The sequence below is a fragment of the Cololabis saira genome, chromosome 20, assembly GCF_033807715.1.
Source record: "Cololabis saira isolate AMF1-May2022 chromosome 20, fColSai1.1, whole genome shotgun sequence".
Classification (NCBI taxonomy): Eukaryota; Metazoa; Chordata; class Actinopteri; order Beloniformes; family Belonidae; genus Cololabis; species Cololabis saira.
In genome coordinates, this window is record NC_084606.1 from 8511236 (window position 1) to 8530683 (window position 19448).

General features: G+C 44.1%; 1 protein-coding gene across 1 annotated transcript; it reads right to left on the minus strand.

Moving 5' to 3' along the window:
• Window positions 1–11907: 11907 nt before the first annotated feature.
• Window positions 11908–14528, minus strand: LOC133420224 (tripartite motif-containing protein 16-like). Its single transcript, XM_061709838.1, has 2 exons — window positions 13827–14528; window positions 11908–12909 (listed from the first exon to the last, which is right to left on the minus strand). Exons 1-2 carry the CDS (start codon window positions 14487–14489, stop codon window positions 11908–11910), a joined length of 1665 nt encoding a protein of 554 aa, XP_061565822.1. The 5' UTR covers window positions 14490–14528.
• Window positions 14529–19448: the final 4920 nt, after the last annotated feature.

Below are 19448 nucleotides of genomic sequence, written 5' to 3' on the forward strand. Positions count from 1 at the left end.
CATGAACTCACTACAACTATTTCACATCTTCCTATAGTCAGTTTGAATACCAGTGAGGGCTCTCGAGTTTTTAAGTTTGCTTGGAGGGAGTTTTTAAATATTTTTGGGGGTGGGGGGTGCACGCATGGAGGAATATGTAATTTAGGGGGGGAGTCAAGGCAAGTTGATTTGTATAATACAATTCAACAACAGGGGGATTCACGGTTTAACCAAATAATAATAATAATAATAATAATAACAACAACAACATTTACAGGATTCAAACCTGAGGGACTTTACCCAGCAACAAAAAAGGCTGTGTGTTATGGATGTTTTCTTTGAACCCAAGCGCACGACACCAAACCGGGTTAAACTTTAGCCAAAACTCACGGTGTGGTTTAATTGAAACACAAAAAACTCCCACATACCCCTTTTACACCAAGCTGGTTCCAGGGCTGGTTCTGGGCTAGAGCCAGACTTAGCACCAGTTCTTTGGTTTTACACAGCCTAAACGCCGGCTCCTGGCTCTCAAAACGGGTGCTACGCCAGCCCCTTTGAGCTGCTGGTCCAGCTCAAAGAACCAGTTACGTCGGGGGCTGGGGGCGGGGCTGGGGACGGTGTTACTGAACAACCAAAGCAGAATAAACCCGGAAGCGCGCCGTTTTTAAACAACGGAGCGTGGAAGACGGTGGTTAAGTTAGCAGACTCTTTTATTATTATGTCCATTTATTTAATAATGGATGTAAAACAGAAGCAGCAGTGGTCTACGGTACAATCCACCAACAGTAACGTCTGCGGGCACGGAGCCCGCCGATGCAGCGGCTCCCAGCCCGCGTCCCAGCCCGCGGGGGAGCGCTCCAGCCCTGGGACGCTTCCCCGGGGGCTTGGACGCGATGCTGCCACTGCCTCGCCGGGCTGCGTGCCCGCCGAGGCAGCGCAGCTCGATCCATTTATTTAATAAAAATGCCTGGCCCGCGGGGATGCCTCCCAGCCCGCGGTTCTGGTTCTGGTTCTGGTTCTGGTACACCAACGCAGAGCCTACGGCGTATGTTACGTAGGAGGAGAGGAGAGGAGCTCCTGTCCCCCGGGGCTGCCGGCTGTGACGATCGACGCAGAGCCTACGGCGTAAGTTACGCGGCGACGGGCGCCGTACGCCGTACCCTACGCCGTAGGCTCTGCGTCGATTTAACGCGGAACCATAAATCAGCTCCGGAGCCGGCAGGCAGGCAGAAATCCCGAAATTTTCAGAGCAAATTTCTTAACAGGCGTTATTTGGATAAACTGAGACCAGGCTGGGGATCTTAAAGGGTTACTTTACCTGAAAAAATATTAAAACTTAATAAAGTGCCATATTAACAGTGCTACAGCTGAAATTAAAACAGCTTTTGGCTCTCAGCTTCCTGATCAGGGTGGGGATGAAAACGAGGGGGAGTGGTGACGTGATGACGTGGCTCTCTGGCCAGCTCCTGGGCAGCACCAGCTCTGTGTAAAAGCAAACGGTTCTTACTTAGAACCAACTGCGAACCGGCTCTAGCTCCAGCACTAGCACCAGCCCTGGAACCAGCTTGGTGTAAAAGGGGTAATAGGGAACAAAAACCTTCCTCACAGGGAACTTGAAAATCACAAGGAAAAGGCAACCAGCAAACAACTAACCAAACAAAGCTAACAAAACTACAAAATGAACTGGCACCGAACAACTCTTTTACAATCTCTTTAACCTCCTTTGATGAGCTGACGAGCTGCAGAGAACTGGTGTGTTGCATCTGAACTTGTTGGAATGCACGTGTCTCACGCTCACTGATTTAGATTAGATTAGATCTTTTTGTCATTGTTCTATAACCACAAAATGAAAGTAAATGAAAGCTAAAAAATAAATAGATACCGTATTTTCTTGACCATACGGCGCACCGTGTGAAAAGGTGCCATCTACACACACACATATGGCGCGCCGCCTTACAACAACACACACACAAGCATACAAGGGTGCGTATTTAAAAATAGAGCGGGAGCAAAACTGAGTTTGATTGTGCTTTATTTAAGTCTTTATTACAAAGTACTAACATTTTTTAAATCACCAATGAATAATCAAAACTTAAAACAAGCGTCATTAATCAAACCCATCGAAGTCCTCATCCTGCGTTTCTGAATTAAACAGCTACGCTAAATCAAATATGCAACAGTTGTCAGGACTCAGCCTGTCGGGCTTCATCTGCAGCCGGATCGCTGAGACCAGGAGAACTGCTCAGCGCTGCGATGGGAACGAGCCGGGCGCGCAGCTCTCTGGCCACGCTGAGCAGCCGAGCTCCCGCCCGCGGGGGTTGGCTGCCGCTCGGGGGGCAGTTCCTCCGCCCGGTGTTTCTAAAAGCGCTCCCGCGAGGGAGCCGCAGTGAGAGCCCCCTACAACACACATTCGGCGCACTGCGCTATTGGGCACGCCGCGCATTTTGAAAAAAATATAAGATGTTTATATGCGTCTAATGGTCGCGAAAATACGGTAAATACTATAGTATAAAAAACATTTACACACAACATAAAATAGAACAAATAACTGATTAAAACCAATAAATTATTAAAAATAGCCTCCACATGCAGACAATCCCTCATATCAGTTTGTACTTTTTTGATAAGATTGAGTTTTGTTACAGATGTAGGATAAAATCTGTCTCTGAATCGGCTTGTTATTGTTTTTATTTCTCTGTTCTGTGTAGCCCTCGTTTACTCCTGAATTACTTGAGTGGGCTCTGAGTTCTTTTACAGTGTACTCTTACTAAAAACTTGTAATTAAATCTATTTCTAATTATTGGGGTAACAGGACAGTATATTTGGAAGTAACTCTTAACACCAGGTAAAGTATGGACAAAACCTTCTTTTTATAAAGAAAAATTTAATAAAATAAAACAAAGTTCAGGTGGTTTTTCTTTCAGGTTTCAACAGGAATGTAAATCAACCACAAAACACATCAGCCACAGATCCCTTCTCACCGTGCATCATAATCCTAATCTTAATACTCAAATGAGAAAACTAGAAACTTAACTAACAGGTAAAGTCACCTTTCACCTGGAACTCAGGTTACCTTCACAGACAGTCAGACAGGGAAACATCACGTACAACTAAAATACATATTACTAATTTTTAACTTTTGTAAATTTGTTTCTAAACCTTTGGACAAAATATTTATTTAAATGAATGAGAACATAAAATTAATTAGGGCCCGAGCACTTGCAGTGCAAAGGCCCTATTGTATGTGTAGGAATTTCTCTTTCTTTCTTTCTTTCTTTTAATTTTTCCGACGAAATGAGGGCCTTTTTGCCCCCCTAAACGTGCCCAAAAAGTCACCAAATTTTGCACCAAGCCAGGCCTGGCGAAAAATGTGATATTTAATGGTTTGCATTAATGGACGTGGCAAAATGGCTCAACAGCGCCCCCTAGAAAACTTTGTGCCTCAAGCCCCATGAACGAAAATCGGTACACACCTGTATCATGTCGCAACTTAAAGAAAAGTCTCTTGGCTCCATGGCCGAAACCGAACAGGAAGTCGGCCATTTTGAATTAATCGTGTAATTTTGGCCCAATTTATGCCACTTCTTCGGCCGTTAATACTGCCCGAACCGTAACGTGCACCCAGGTGTGTTATACATCAAAATGTGTGTCTAGATCCTGCGACGACGCGCATTACTTTTCTCAGTCAAAAGCGCTACCGTGGCGACGATAGACGCCAAAGAGCGCAACCCCCCCCTTCATCTGATTGGTCCATATTTGATAGTTCCTACTTTCTGCCTTAACTTTTGAATGGTTTGATATAGAGAGTTGTGGGTGGTTTCATCCGCTAAATGTCCAGGCCTGAAGAATCTACATGCAAGTGTCACGGCTCAAAGACAGAGAACCCAAATGCACGACACCAAACACAATCAGAGTCCAAGAGGCTTTAATCAGGGTCAAAGGCAGGCAGGGGTCAAAACCGGGTAGTCAGGCAGATCAGGCAAACAATCCAAAGGGGCAGGCAAATGTCCAAAAACCGGAATCAGGCAGGGTCCCAGACAGGCAGGCAGGCAGGCAGAAAACTGATCAGAAATCGGGAACACTGGAAAGTGAGGCACAAACACTCGAAAATCTGGCAAACTAGAAGGTGGAAATGGGCCGGTATATGAGGGGAACTGCTGATGAGGGAAACCAGGTGTGTGGCTGGGCTGGGGAAGCACAGGTGAAGGGAATGAATGGATTTCTGGCTGATGAGGGTGGCAGGGTCTGGAATGACAGGAGAGTGAGTTAACAAGTAAAAAACATATCCAACTGAGAAACCATGACAGCAAGTCATACAAGCTTCCACTGCAGCCTGAACGTGCACAAGGGTGCGAGGGCCCGCTCATCGCTGCTTGCAGCTTTAATTATTTTTATAACCTTTTGAATAACATACTTTTACTGAATGTAGCTTTTACACCATGTTTTTGTTTAACTACCGCCTACCTGAGGACAGCAGTGCAGACAGAGAGTGTCCAGGGTGAGAAGTGTCCATTGTGATCTGTTTTGTGTTTTTAATGCAGCGGTCGCTCCAGTGGGGGGAGAGAGCAGCCCATGATTCTTTAGCAAATGGTTGTTTGGCAAAAAAAGTAAATTATAGGAATGAAGTTCATCTGTTTCCATTTTGGCTCAATGTCTCATTCAAGTGAGAGAAATGATGAAGTCCTGAACATGTTCTGTGGAGCTGCAGATATTTGATCATCAGATACTTTCTGATTAAAGATTTCAGCCTGTAATTCACTCACACGTTCAGACTGATGCTTTCTCATTTTATAAAATATTAGTGACCTTTGATCTGACAGAAGTGTCAGTACCTGGACTTGTGAACGTGGACTTTGTAGTGATGTTTTAAACGTTTATATTTACAGATTTTAGTGAGAAACAGGATTTTTTCTCACTGCTTCAAACAGTTTCTTTTCACCAGTTTTAAAAAGATTCTCTCTGAAGTGACGGAGGACGCAGGTTTACATGGACACTAGTTGCAGCGTCATCATCTGACTCTTTTTACTGTCCAGCAGAGTCCAGGACTTCCTCCGGTGGGATTCCAAAATAAAAGACCCTTGACAGCGAGAGCTCGTCCCCCTGAACATCAACACCTCAGCAGAGACTCAAGGAGTCCGTTGTTGTTCTGTCCGTCATCAACAGACCAAAGGTGGGTTACAACAGGAGGATGTTTCTGTCTGAACTATCTCTGTGTTTGAAGGAAACTTTCATCTGATCAGAAAGGAGGTGTTGGATGAAGTCACACTGTAGATGTTTGTTGTTGTAGCTGTAAAGTGTGAACTTTGACCTCATGTGTGGGCGACTCTCCAGCTCTGTGTCCCTCACAGGGAGAAGATGATCTGCAGGATCCTGCTGCTCATCATCCTCACATCACATGTCTGTGGTCAGTTTAAACCTTCACTTTATTATGTTACACACACTTTAACATCACTAACAGGTCCATGACTTAGAGCTCTCAGTCCTTGTATCTATGTTTAGTTGTTTTTCCAAATATATCATTGTGGCTGATAATAAGAGCTCTGACAGCTCTGATACCACACTCACATTTTAGAGTTTCACGTCAGGTCCTTTACTAGTTTAAAAGTACAAAAACTACACTGTAAAAGTGCTCTATTAAAAGGGAACATATTTCAGTAAAATTAGAAATATACTGAATATTTTGTGTTTTCTTTTGCACATTAAACACTTCAACAATGACTTCATTATGATGATCATTTCTACAGAAATGTGTCAACATCCTCGTCTCTTTCCCTCTCTGTCTCCTCAGCAGCAACATTTGTAGTGAATGTGACACAGAGCTCCTATCAGACAGAGGAGAACCACAACATCACCCTGGAGTGGACCTTCACCCCCAAACCTGAACACTCCTCCAGCTTCCTGTTCATCTACTGTAACTTCAGAAACCATCTGGGCGTATCAGCTGTCCTTTATATGTTTGATGGTGTTGACATCTTGAAGTATCAACATGAACAGTTTTCAGGACGAGTCCAGAGCGACAAAGATGCTCTGACAGAGGGACGACTAAGTCTCCTCATCACCAAACTCCGGACTGAGGACTCAGGACGGTACTTGTGTAAAGTGGCCACAGAGTGTGGAGGGGACTCTGCCAGCTGTGAAGTCCTCGTCTCTGGTGAGTCCTCAGTTGTGAGTTAGAACAGAGCAAATGTAGCAACATTTGCTCTGGCAGTACCTCAGGTGGTAGTGCGGGTCGTCCAATGATCGGAAGGTTGGCGGTTCGAATCCCGCTCCGTCCCAGTTGCTGTCGTAGTGTCCTTGGGCAAGACACCTTACCCATCTTTCCTCGTTTGAATGTGTATGAATGTTTGGTGGTGGTCGGAGGGGCAGTTTTGCGCAATATGGCAGCCACGCTTCTGTCAGTCTGCAGGGCAGCTGTGGCTACAAACGTAGAATGTGTATGAATTAATAATGGTCTCTGTAAAAAAGCGCTCTGGGTGCCTTGAAGGGTGCTATATAAAACCAAGCCATTATTATTATTAACATCAGCACTAATTTAAGCTTCTGACATAAGTCATAAATATTAATCCTCTAATTCAGAGTCTGAATACGACACCTGCAGATGACTCAAGATGATGTCAACTCTGAGTCCACAGAAAGTGTCTCAGGAAGACAGTTTTGTCCTCAACTCTGACTAGCTGCTAACTACTGAATGTTGGATACACGACTGTCAGGAGACTGAAGATGAGGAGGAGAGTTCACGGCTGCTGCATCCTGGAACTGGATCAGTTCAAGTTCAAGTTCAAGTTTATACATAAAGCAGTTTACAAAACAACAACAGCTGACCAAAGTGCTGGACAAGCGAAAGAATAACCAAAACTAAACAGAACAACGTAAAACATAAAACACATAAATAAAATAAAACAATCATGGCAAGTTAAATGCTAGTTATTCTGTCCTGGCTGACAGATAGCGAACAAATTTGAGAGACCCAGTAGATTTGACTCAAGTCGCTTTACTGAATCTTCTCAGTCAATATTTTTTGTAAAACTGCAACACAATAAAATAAACACAATGTTACAAATGCAATTAAATGGATGCAACAACACACTTTTTCTTCCTTTCCAGGTTATAAATCAGGTAAATAAAATACTCTATTAAATAAAGTCAGCATCCTTTTTTACAGTAGCCTATGCTTCTACAGGTGAGTAACATAGCAGAACATAAGCACAGTAAACTGCAATAACACACAAATGAGGCTTCACAAAGAACTGAATTAGCCACAGCAGCTTAACTAGCCTAATGCTAGCGGTTAGCCTCGCGGTTAGCATTAGCATCGTTAGCACGGTTTTTCGTACTCAAAACAAACGTCTCAAAAACTATTCTTAAAATCACAGTGCCACAAACAACTAAAACAAACGTTCTCAACTATAGGTTATGTAGTACAGGTTACTCACTGTTGGTTCCACTTTAAGGCTCAGACAACCAACTTCTCTGTGGTGGAGCACTGAGTAGTCTGCATGCACTCTGCAGGTATCGGATCATTAAACTGCAGTAACTCAAAATCACCAACAGGGGGAAACATAACTTCAGTCACTGATAGGAGTCAGAACACTAGTGAATAAAAATTAGTTTTAAGATGGGATTTAAAATGAGATTGAATGATAATGAGACATGTGCAGCGGCAGCTCGGTCCAGAGTTTGGGGCCAGTTACTGCAAAGGCCCGGTTGCCCCTGCTCTTTAGCCTTGAGGGGGAAATGTTAGGCGGAGTTGGTCAGCTGACCTAAGAGCCCCAGAAGGTCTATGGACATTTAAAAGACCTGGGATACAAGAAAAGTGCAAGACCATGTAAAGATTGAAAGACAAATAAAATAATTTTAAAATTGATCCTTTAATGGACAGGGAGCCAATGAAGAGCTGCAAGCTCAGGTTTAATATGATCCCGCCTTCGCGTTCTGGTTCAGAGGCGAGCTGCAGCATTTTGAACCAGCTGAGTCACAGGCAGCACTGGGATGAAAAACTAGGACCTCCATTTTATTTTCATTAAAGTTTAAAACGTTTAAAGCCATCCACCATACAGTGAAGTAAACTTTTAAAATAGTGGGAGTTTTTGTGGCATGTAAATTTGCATCTCATCAGCATAGAAATGAAAAGAGATGTTATATTTTCTAAGAATGGATCCCAGGGGGAGCATGTATAGGGGAAGTTTAGAATAGTATCTAAACCATTTCAGAGCAGTGCCTCTGATGCCATGCATTACAGTGTTCCAGACGGGAGATTAAGATGCCGTGATCTACAGTGTCAAATGCAGCTGTAAGACCAAGGAGGATCAATCAGGATGGCAGAATCTCCAGAGTCAGTGATTGACAACAAATCATTAAAAACCTTAAGTAGCGCTGATTCAGTGCTATGGAGAGCTTTAAAACCAGATTGGAGAAGTTCCAGGATACCATGTGTATCTAATAAAGACTGTAATTGTTGCAGCACAAATTTTTCCGGAATCTTGGATTAAAATTTTCGAAATTGGTCGGTAGTTAGAAAGTAGTGAAGTGCCTAAATTGGGTTTTTTAATCAATGGCTGAACAACAGCGTGCTTAAACTTCTTAGGCACGACACCAGAAGCAAGGCTATCGTTCATAATTGCTAAAATGCTGGGACCTGTAGTCTCAATTGTCTGTTTATGAGAAGTGAAGGAACACTATCTACTGGACACGATGACTGACTAAAAGTGGCAGGGCAGGTGACAGAGATAGAGGGGTGAAAAGAGGGAGGGGTTATCAGAGCTCTGATGCTGGTATTTTTGGTTGTAAAATACTGCTGGAATTTTTCTGGAGAAGCAGCAACACTGAACTCTCCTTTATCTGATAGTCAGGTTGTGGTGGGGAGTTGAAGTAACCTGGAAGTTAACAGGAAACTCCTGCACAAACAGTCCTTTTATAAATACACTTTTTGTACTCTCCCAACATTAAAATGATCTGGTTGATCAGGATCAATACCATCACTGAAGACTGCAGTGATTCAGGATCAATATCTGAAGACTGTAGTGATTCAGGATCAATACTATCACTGGAGACTGCAGTGATGGTATTGATCCTGAGTGAATAGTAGTGACGTTGCTCTCCCTGGTGGCTGAAGGTGAATCAAACAGTGACGGCGGCTCTTTGAATGATTTCTTTGACTTTACAAACAATTACTCTCAAGATGAAACAGTTCCATCATGAATTGTGGCCAAGAGCAAGTTTGGAAACATAATTTTACTTCTTTTTCAGCAGCTGCTGATCTCCAGTCTCAGACACCGACGATTGTCCCAGAAAAGGAAGCTCAGGAGAAGACCAGATCCTACGCTGCAGCAGGAGATGGAGGATTAATTGCAGTAGGAGTTGTTCCAGCAGCTGCTCTTCAGATTATTTGTGTTAAAGTTTTAGTGAACTCCTCCTTCAACATCTGATTGAAGGACAAGAAAACTAACGGCCATTGCCCTGAATTTGGGGGAGGAACCAAATTCAGGAGATCCAGAGATAAATAATTATTTGATCAATAACTACAACTGATCATTTGTAGAGTTATTGATCAAATAAAACCTGCTGGTCTGTGACAGATGTTACGTGCACATCTGGACAAACCTCTGATCTCCTCAGCTCTGACTTCACTAAATCGGTATTAGTGTTGCCACAACAACGGATTCAAAATCACCAACTCTGATCCTACAACAGAGTGACGGATGGACCAGATCCTGGTTCTGGTTCGGTTCACTTCTAATAGAACCTCTGCTGGGTGTTGGTTTGGGACTTTTTATGACTATATTTAAAGGAGATATAATCTTCAGACAGCAGAAAGATCATTTCCCTCAGGATGAATAAAGCTTCTTGAATGTTTAGACATCTAAACCATCACCGTGGTTCCAGATGAACTTCTAACATTTACTAATTCATCTCTGAGGGAGTCAGGATCATGAAATGCTTTACAGGGTTTTTATACTGTTTTCCAGCTCAGAATCAAGCACTTTTCAAGCTCTTTCAATGTTCATTGTAAACTCTTCCAGAACTTTACTTGTTGTGGTAAATCATGTATTTATGTGAAAACATGTACCCAAAATAATTGTAATTTCCTTTATGATGTTTAAAACATGCTCTACTTTGAAGGATCAACATTATGTTTTACAAAAACAGGAAGATGTGAAATATTTAATTAATTAAAAGTATCTTTTTTACATTTAAATGTGTAATTTGTTTGTCATGTGACTCGTCAACATCAAATAATTCTGTCACATTAATAAATCCAGCTGCTAAAACATCTGTCTTCTAGTTTGAGAGAAGACAAAGTTAATAATTGATAATTACCGATTAACTTGGATGTTTATTAGCTTCCTATCAGTCATCAGCATCATCACCATCTTCATTATCATCATCATCATCATCACCATCTAGGTTCAAATAAAATCTAAACCTAAATGTGATAATAAAACGTTCCAAAACCTCACCCGTAGTCTGAAACTCACGAGCTGGAAATCAGAGTAGCCAGTTCTGTTAGTGGTAGTGTACTGGCCCCTGCTGGTGATTATCTAGAGTTTGTCTGAATTTTCAGATTTTCTATCTGGTTTATTGATCAGTACAGATAAAGTCATTATAGTGGGTGAGACTTTAACATTCATGTGGATGTGGAAAGCGGTAATCTTTTAGTCATCACCATCACTATCACCATCATGACCATTATCATCGTCACAAAAACGTTGTTACGCTGTGTAAAATGTAAATGTAAAAGTCTATTATCACATCATTCTGTTTCCTGTTTCGATGAAAACATGTTAATAGTTGTAGTTCTTCCAGACGTCCAGCAGATGGCGGAGTTTTACACAGACGGCTTTATTCCGTTTTATCCAACTGTGATGTGGAAGTGCATCGTCTCTGGCAGGGTGAATTTCTTCCTCTGCTGGGCTTTCTGGGTGAGGGAGCAGATGTTCAGCTCCACTTGAGGTCCCGGGACATGATGGATCCCAGGAAGCCGGAAGACTCCACACTGTCACTGGTCATGACAGAGTCCTAACCACAGAGGTCGGGGTGACGGGTCTGAGGTCCGTAGGTCCTGTGGTCCTTGGCCTCTTGGGAACAGGGATGATGCTGGAGGTCTTGCAGCAGCTGGAACGTGGCACATCTCCAGTGAGGTGTTGAAAATGTCCCTGAACACTGGAGACAGCTGATCAGAGCAGCGCTGCCAGCTGGCTGGTGAGACTGGTCCAGCAGCTTTCCAGGGTTCTGTCTCCAGAAGAGTTTGTTGACGTCCCTCTCCTGGATTGAAAGAGTTGTCCCAGAGGTGGTGGGGGGTGGAGGTGAAGCACTGGGGCTGTTGGGAGGTGTTGTGGGGGATGGTTGCAGGACTGTCCCGTTGTCTTTCAAAGCGGCAGTAGAACTCGTTCAGGTCGTTGGCTAGGCGTCGGTCGTTGATGGAAGGGGTTTAGGCTTGTAGTTGGGGGTCTGCCTGAGCTCTTTCCAGACAGACACAGAGTCATTGGCCGAGAATTGGTGCTGGAGCTTCTCCAGTACAGTCGTTTAGCTCCTTCACTGCCTTGCTGAACGTGGACTTCTCCGGACTCCTTCCTTCACTGTTATTCTGTAGCATCACTGAACACATCCCAGTCAGCAGAGTCCAAACACGCCTGGAGATCCTCCATCGATCTGCTCATGACAATCACATCTGGAGCCTGAATTACTTCCCGGAGAAAATCTTTTCTCTCAACTGTTTCCCGTTTCATCTTCGTCTACATGAACCATTTTTATTGGAGATATGAAATATATTGAATATTATCCGTTTCTCCCCAGATAATTAGAAGATATTTATAGATAATACAATGAGACTGAGGATCAAAATAAGCAGCTTTATTCATCTTTAACGGTCATAAAGTTTCAGTTTGTTGACACATTAAAAAAACACATCTTCAAACAAACAACTTCCGTCTACTTCAACTTCATGAGCTCAACAGACGCTCCACGATATGAAAGCCAGAGTCCAGCGTGGAGCGGCTGGGTGAAGGTGAGCTGGACTCTGTGGAGGAGGGTCATGGTCTCAGAGACGCTGTAGAAGGACAGAAGACCAGCTCCGTGGTCCAGGTACACTCCAACTCTGGAGGAAGGAGGACCTGAAACAGGAGTTTTAATGTTGTTGTACCGCAGTGTGTAACCGTCTGTGTAACATTGTAACGCCCAAGATTCCTGGTTGTATCCAAACCCACAACCTCGCAGGTTCCCCGCTCTGCTGATGTTCTTGTACGCCACTGCAACACAAACTGCTTCTCCTCTCACCTCCACCTCCCAGTAACACCGTCCACTCATACTCTGCTTGCTCAGCACTTGCCACCAATTAGTGAATCTGCCTGGATTATCACAATAAGACAGTTCTTTTTTCATTAAAGTCACTTTTCTGTTGGCATCAGATATAAACAGATGTTTGTGAGCTGTGTTTGGATCCAGAGTGATGTCTTGAGAAAGTTTCAAGAATCCATCTTTGGTCTTTGGTTCTGGTTCCGACAGTAAAACATCTACTTCAGCCACTGACAGTGAGATGTTTGTCCACGTCTCTCTCAGAAGGTCCTGTAGTTTCTCTCTGGTCTCTGACACAGCTGCTGTCACGTCCTCAAAGTACCTGAGAGGACGAATCTGGATGCTGGATGAGAGTGTGGAGCCACTGAGGGGTGACGGTGAGGGGTAGTTGTGGAGGAACTGGTTGTGGTCCTCTGTGTGTGAGAGCTTCTCCAGCTCAGCTTCTCTCCTCTTCAGGTCAGTGATCTCCTGTTGCAGTTTCTCCTGAAGATCTTTGACTCGACTCACTTCATGTTCCTGCTGGGATCTGACCTGCTGCTTCACATCAGAGCTGCTTTTCTGGAGGAGACGGATCACCTCGTTGAAGGTCTTCTCACTGTCCTCCACTGCTTTATCAGCAGAGACGTTGATGTCCTCCACCTGTATAAACAACACCAATATGGATTTAGGAAACATCATTCTACAGAAATGGCTTTACATCAATTGGTTGATAAAATTCACACTGCAATCAATAATAATGAATACGCTTTGTGAATCTTTCTTGATTTATCCAAAGCTTTTGACACAGTTAATTTTGATATTCTTTTTAAAAAATTACTACACTATGGATTTGCTGGAATCACTCATGTGTGGCTTTTCAATTATATTCATAACCATCAGCAATGTGTTATCATTGATGGTAAATCATCAGAGAATCAGAAAATGCGGGGTCCCCCAGGGGTCTATACTCGGGCCCCTGTTATTTTAGATTTATATAAATGATTTTGCCGCAGCCTTGTCTTCCTTGTTTCCTGTACTTTATGTCGATGATACAAACTTATTTATTTCACATAATGATTTTTCATCTCTAATGGGAAAGGGTAACAATGATTTAGAAAACATTTCAAAATGGTTTAAACTTAACAAACTATCACTGAATATAAAAAAAAAAATCAAATTTTATTATATTTACATCAAAAAATAAATTATATAGTAAATCTAACAGCGGTCTTTCTATAGGAGATGACCCGCTCACTCAGGTTACATCAACAACCTACCTTGGTGTAATTATGCATGACAGTTTAAGCTGGAGAAACCACATCAACAATGTATGTAAAAAAATATCTAAATCTATCTACTTTTGTTTTTTTGCTTTGTCTTTAGACTGCAATCATGTATTCTGCATGTTTTAAATCTTTGTACAATCTTTTGCTATATTTTACCGGTAGAGGCCTCGTATTTAAGCCCCTTGGGCTTTTTGCCTCAGCCAAGCTTATTACCTATCTCTGTTTTACATTTGTATGTTACTTGTTCTGTTTTTTATACAGTGCTGAATAAATAAATCAAATCAAAATCACCTCCTGCTGAAGCAGCTCCACGTCTTTCTCTCGGTCCTGGATTCTCTGCTGGATTTGTTGTCGACTCACCTCCAGCTCCTTCTGCTTCTCACATCTTTCTGCTGCAGCTGCAACTGTTTCATGACCTTTATGTTCATCCATTGCACACAGATAACAGATACTCTGCTGATCGGTACGACAGAAGATCTTCATCACCTCATGGTGGAGGGAGCAGATGTTCTCCTGGAGCTTCTTAGAGGGATCCACCAGCTGGTGTTTTTGAAAAGCAGGAGCATCATAGTGAGGTTGGAGATATTTCTCACAGTAAGAGGCCAGACAGACCAAACAGGACTGGACAGCTTTCACCTTCCTCCCAGTGCAGACATCACAGGTCACATCTTCAGGTCCAGCATAGCAGAGATCAGCTTGGAGTCCAGTCTTCTTCATCTCCTCCACTAACTCTGCTAACATGCTGTTTCTCACCAGGACGGGTCTGGGCGTGAAGGTCTTCCTGCACAGAGGACAGCTGTGGGTTCCCCTCCCATCCTCTCCATCCCAGTGGGTTTTAATACAGTCCATGCAGTAGTTGTGTCCACAGGGAATCGTCCCCGGATCCTTCAGTAGATCCAGACAGATGGAACAACAGATCATTTCTCCGTCCACTTCAACTCTTTTCTCCGACATTTCTCCTCAAAAAGTTCGTTTTAGTTCAGAGAGCTGCGAGTCCGTCAGTCCGCTTTACCGCACTGGGCTCGAACCCGCGACCTGCGGGGTTTATAAGCGCTGCGCCGTCACCGGAAGTGACGTCACGTCCTTTCTTCTCCCGCAGCAAGTTCCCGCCAAAATTCAAACTTTTCTCGTCGTAAATTACAAATAAATTAACTGATATGTTGTTGTCGCATGAAAGAGTCACTTTATTTCATGGTAGTTATAGTTGCATTGTCTACACTTAAAAAAAATAAAATAAAAACCAAAGACACTTCTACAGTTCTGGTTCCGTAAAAAAATCCCCTTTTTAAAACTTTATAGTCCAGACAAAACTTACAAGCAGTTTCCAAAAGATTTTGAACCTTTAGCAGTTAAATAAACCTTACAGACCAACACAACATAGATAACATCAAATGTTGAAATGAAATAATATACAAAGTAGCGTTGTAAATAAACTGTAAACATTACTTAAATGTTAATAATAATACTATATAAAACGTAAATATAATAATCTGGGGTCTGAATGAGAGAAATCGAATTAATTCATTTTCAGATTTTAAGCCTTTTACGGTGTTTCAATAAATAGCAAGTTAGGAAATATGGGGAACCATTAATGAATTTACACCTTTATAAAACATATTTATCCGAAATTATGAAATTATTCAACAGAAATTCCAGTTTTGAGTTCTTTGTAAAGGTGAAAAATTGGATATTATTATAGTTAAAAGTTGACAGCAACAAATTATGATCCCACCGGTGGTAAAATACTTCCCAAAATAAAGCACAAACAATTGAAGAAAATAAAGTTGTCTCTGAGTTTTGATTCCACTTTTACTATCAAGAAAATAAAGTTTTCTCTGAGTTTTGATTCCACTTTTATATCCATTTAGATCAATACTGAGCTTAAGGTGCATTAATTCTTTATATTGGCAGATGTGGTTCATTGTTTTGAAGAGCACGTCTTTAGCTTTTGATAAAACAGTAAAGTTCAGGTGGTTCCATCTTGTTCTCTTGGAGGATAGAAGCTGCAGCACAATATCTTTCCAACATCAATCTTGTTTTCAAAGACAAGGGAAGAGCAGTGGAGAGGAACATCATCTGGCCGTGAAAGAGCCGACAAGTGTTTAGTGAACTGGGGGTTCTGATGGGACTGTGTGGGCCAGCAGGAGATGGTGTCGTCCTATTGTGTTGGTGGGAGGTGTGAAGGAGGTTCTTTCAGACCGGCAGGAGAAGCAGTTCAGCTCATCTGCAGTTGAATGGTCTCTAAAGGGGGGGTTCTCCTGTAGATGGTGATGTACTGGAGGTCTCTCCAGACCAACGAGGGCTCGTTAACTGAGCTATTTCTCAGTTTCTTGCAGCTCCTGAACTGACTTGATCTCTTTGTGGGGCTGGTTCTGTCCTGCTTGTACTGGACCTCGTCTCCACTTCTATGGATGATCGGCTGACGACCTCCCAGGGAAGTTCAGTGGTGGAAATGTGCAGAGAGCTTTTCCTCAGACAAACATGCACATGTGTAAAAATATGATCACAAAGTACCTGGTAGACGGAAGGAGAGGAACCAGGGTTTAGACTGAGCCCCCCCTTCGTTGGAGCCTTGCTTGGTCCCCGTCACTCGGCTCTCTTCAGTCCACAACAGGACGGACTGCAGGACGGACGGATGCTGAAGACCTGAAGACAGTTACTGCAGATCTCCAACAACATCCATGTTGGAGCTCAGAATACAAAAACATGCACACGTTTACAGCGACTGAAAAGTGCCTACAAAGCCCCCCCCTAACCCCCCAAGCCCTGAATACCTCTATCTATCTATCCATCTATCCATCCATCCATCCATCCATCCATCCATCCACTTGTAGATGGATGGATTTGGGGGGCGGGGGTCAGATGAGAATAATCTTAGATTTTGGTTTGGATGTTTAAGACATGTTTTCTCTCTCCGGGCCCGTCTCCGGTCCCCCCCGCTGCCTCCGCGGCAGGGCGCCCCTCTGGTCCTGGAGGGCCGCTTTCGTGGGGGCGGGTGCTCCTGCCCGCGTTGGCGGCTGGGGCGGTTCTGTCTCTCCGGGCAGGCTGGCCCCTCGCCGGATGGGGGTCGTTGGCCTGGAGGGTGAGGGCCTCCTGGCCACAGGTCCGTCCCGGACCGGGTAGCCGGGGTTCGCCTGGGTCCCGGTCCACCGCCGCGGGATCCCTGGCTGCCTCTTCCCATGGTCGTGGGGGCCCCGCCCGCAGGTCCCCTCTGTTGCCACTGGGAGGGGGCTGGCCTCGCTGGCGGTGGGTTGCCTCCCGCCCTCTTCTCCCCTCTGTGGGGTTGCTGGTGGCCTGGGTTCAGGGTTCTTCCTCGTCGGCCTCTGGTCTCTCGGGTGGCGGGGTTGCTCCCCCCCTCCTCCATGCATGCTCGTTCCGCAGTTTTGGGGGTCAGATAGTCGCGGTAGCCTAGCTGTGATTGGGTCCTGGGACCTGGGATAGTTGCTGCTCGTGTCTGCCTGTTCCTGTGTCTGTTTGTTTTTTCTCTTGCAGATTTACAGTGCTCGTTGTGCGCTTCCATGTGCTTTTTTGCGTCTTGGACTAGCAGTGGATGACCACCCCCCCCCCCCCCCCCCCGCCCCCCCCCGCCCCAAAAAATAAAAAATAATAATAATATATGTATATGTATGTATATTAATAAAATAAATATGTGACATTTTTAATAATATCTCATATATATTTTATATAAAAAATGCACATATATATGCTTTAGGTTCTTACCAGCGCGGTATTAACCATTAATATATGTGCAGACAAGGAAAAAAATCAGCCATCAGGGCTGGGAAACTGGTTCAGGCAGAAAAGCTTCCTGGTGAAATATAAAAATTCCAAAACAGAACAATGATACTTCAGTCTGACGAAGCGGCTAAAGTGATTGGGGAGAGAGATTTCCTCTCACCTCGCTGTAATTGTTGCTTCTCAGATATAAACGGTGTCAGAGTTTCAGCTTCTCACATTTTGGTCAAATACTTCAAGTTCAGGACTGCTCAGCCGCACAAGGAAACATAAATGTAAGTATTTTCAGTAGTATTATCATTGATAAAGATTTACTCACCAACGGTTGTTGGTTGAAATAATTATGGAGCTTTACTAACTAACTTTGACCCTAACTGCTCAGTAATGGACCACATCTTGTAGTAACCTGCGGTTCTGTACGTGTTTACTTGCTTCTGGACTTTTAAGAGATAAACAGAGGAGGGAGAGTGCAGTTAGTGACAGATAGTGGTTGCTGGGTGGTTGTTGTCGTGTTTACGGCTGACAGGAACCAGTTCACTTAGAATAAAGCTGCAGGTTATCATCACCTCTGTACATCCTTTCATGGAGAATTAGACGTTACAATAGTTTTAGAAACTCAGTCATGTGACACAAAAAAAACTTTAGAGTCAAGAACACGTGTTTATCCAGTTGTTCCAGTTTTATCCAGCAGGGTTTATGTGTCTCTAAGAAGTGCGTCTGCTCTCTTTAACTTCACATTCTCATCTTCTGCTCCACTTTCCTCCAGAATCACGTTCAACATAAACTCACTACAACTATTCACATCTTTTTATGTTAAACTCATCAGTTGAAATACTAGTAAAGTCTTGTGAAACAGAGGTTTCAGAGGTGCAGCATCCATAACAAAGGCCTGCAACAAGTATACAGTGGCATCTTGTTTTTACTGAAGTAGACAGCAAAACTGGACTGACTGGATTTACAGCGTCTGTTTTATTAGCTGTTATTCTGTAAATCATCTGTTTACGTTTGGGTTCAATGTCTCATTCAAAGTGAGAGAAATGCTGAAGTCCTGAACATGTTCTGTGTGGGCGACTCTCCAGCTCTGTGTCCCTCAAAGGGAGAAGATGATCTGCAGGATCCTGCTGCTCATCATCCTCACATCACATGTCTGTGGTCAGTTTAAACCTTCACTTTATTAACTTAAATACACTTTAACATCACTAACAGATCCATGACTCAGAGCTCTCAGTCCTTATATCTATGTTTAGTTCATTACTTCATTTTTATCTATAAAATCAAGTTATGATTTAAGAAAACATAGTTTTTTCCAAATATGTCATTGTGGCTCCCCTCCTTGAACTGCCACCTTACTGTGGTGGAGGGGTTTGTGTGCTTGAGTGATCCTAGGAGCTATGTTGTCTTGGGGCATTACGCCCCTGGTAGGGTCTCCCATGGCAAACAGGTCCTAGGTGACGGGCCAGACTAAGAGCGGTTCACAAGCTCAACATGGAGAAGAAAAATCAAAGGACCGTTATGTTGCCCGGATCGGCGTCACCGGGGCCCCGCCCTGGAGTCAGGCCTGGGGTTGGGGCTCTATGGCGAGCGCCTGGTGGCCGGGTCTTTGCCCATGGTACCCAGCCGGGCTCAGCCCGAAATGGCGACGTGGGCCTGCCTTCCCGTAGGCCCACCACCCGCAAGAAGGACCGTGATTTTCTGGCATCTCAGTAGGGACATGGAATGTCACCTCGCTGGGGGGGAAGGAGCCGGAGCTTGGGCGTGAGGTTGAGAGATACCGGCTAGAGATAGTCGGGCTCACCTCCACACATAGCTTGGGCTCTGGAACCAGCTCCTTGAAAGGGGCTGGACCCTCCACTACTCTGGAGTTGCCCAGGGTGAGAGGCGGCGGGCTGGTGTGGGCTTGGTTATAGCCCCTCAGCTCAGTCGCCATGTGTTGGAATTTACCCCAGTGAACGAGAGGGTCGTTTCCCTGCGCCTTCGGGTCGGGAAAAGGTCTCTCACTGTTGTTTGTGCCTACAGGCCGAACAGCAGTGCGGAGTACCCGGCCTTCTTGGGGTCCCTGGGAGGAGTACTGGATAGTGCTCAAACTGGGGATTCCATTGTTCTACTGGGGGACTTCAACGCTCTCGTGGGCAATGACAGTGATACCTAGAGAGGCGTGATTGGGAGGAACGGCCTCAC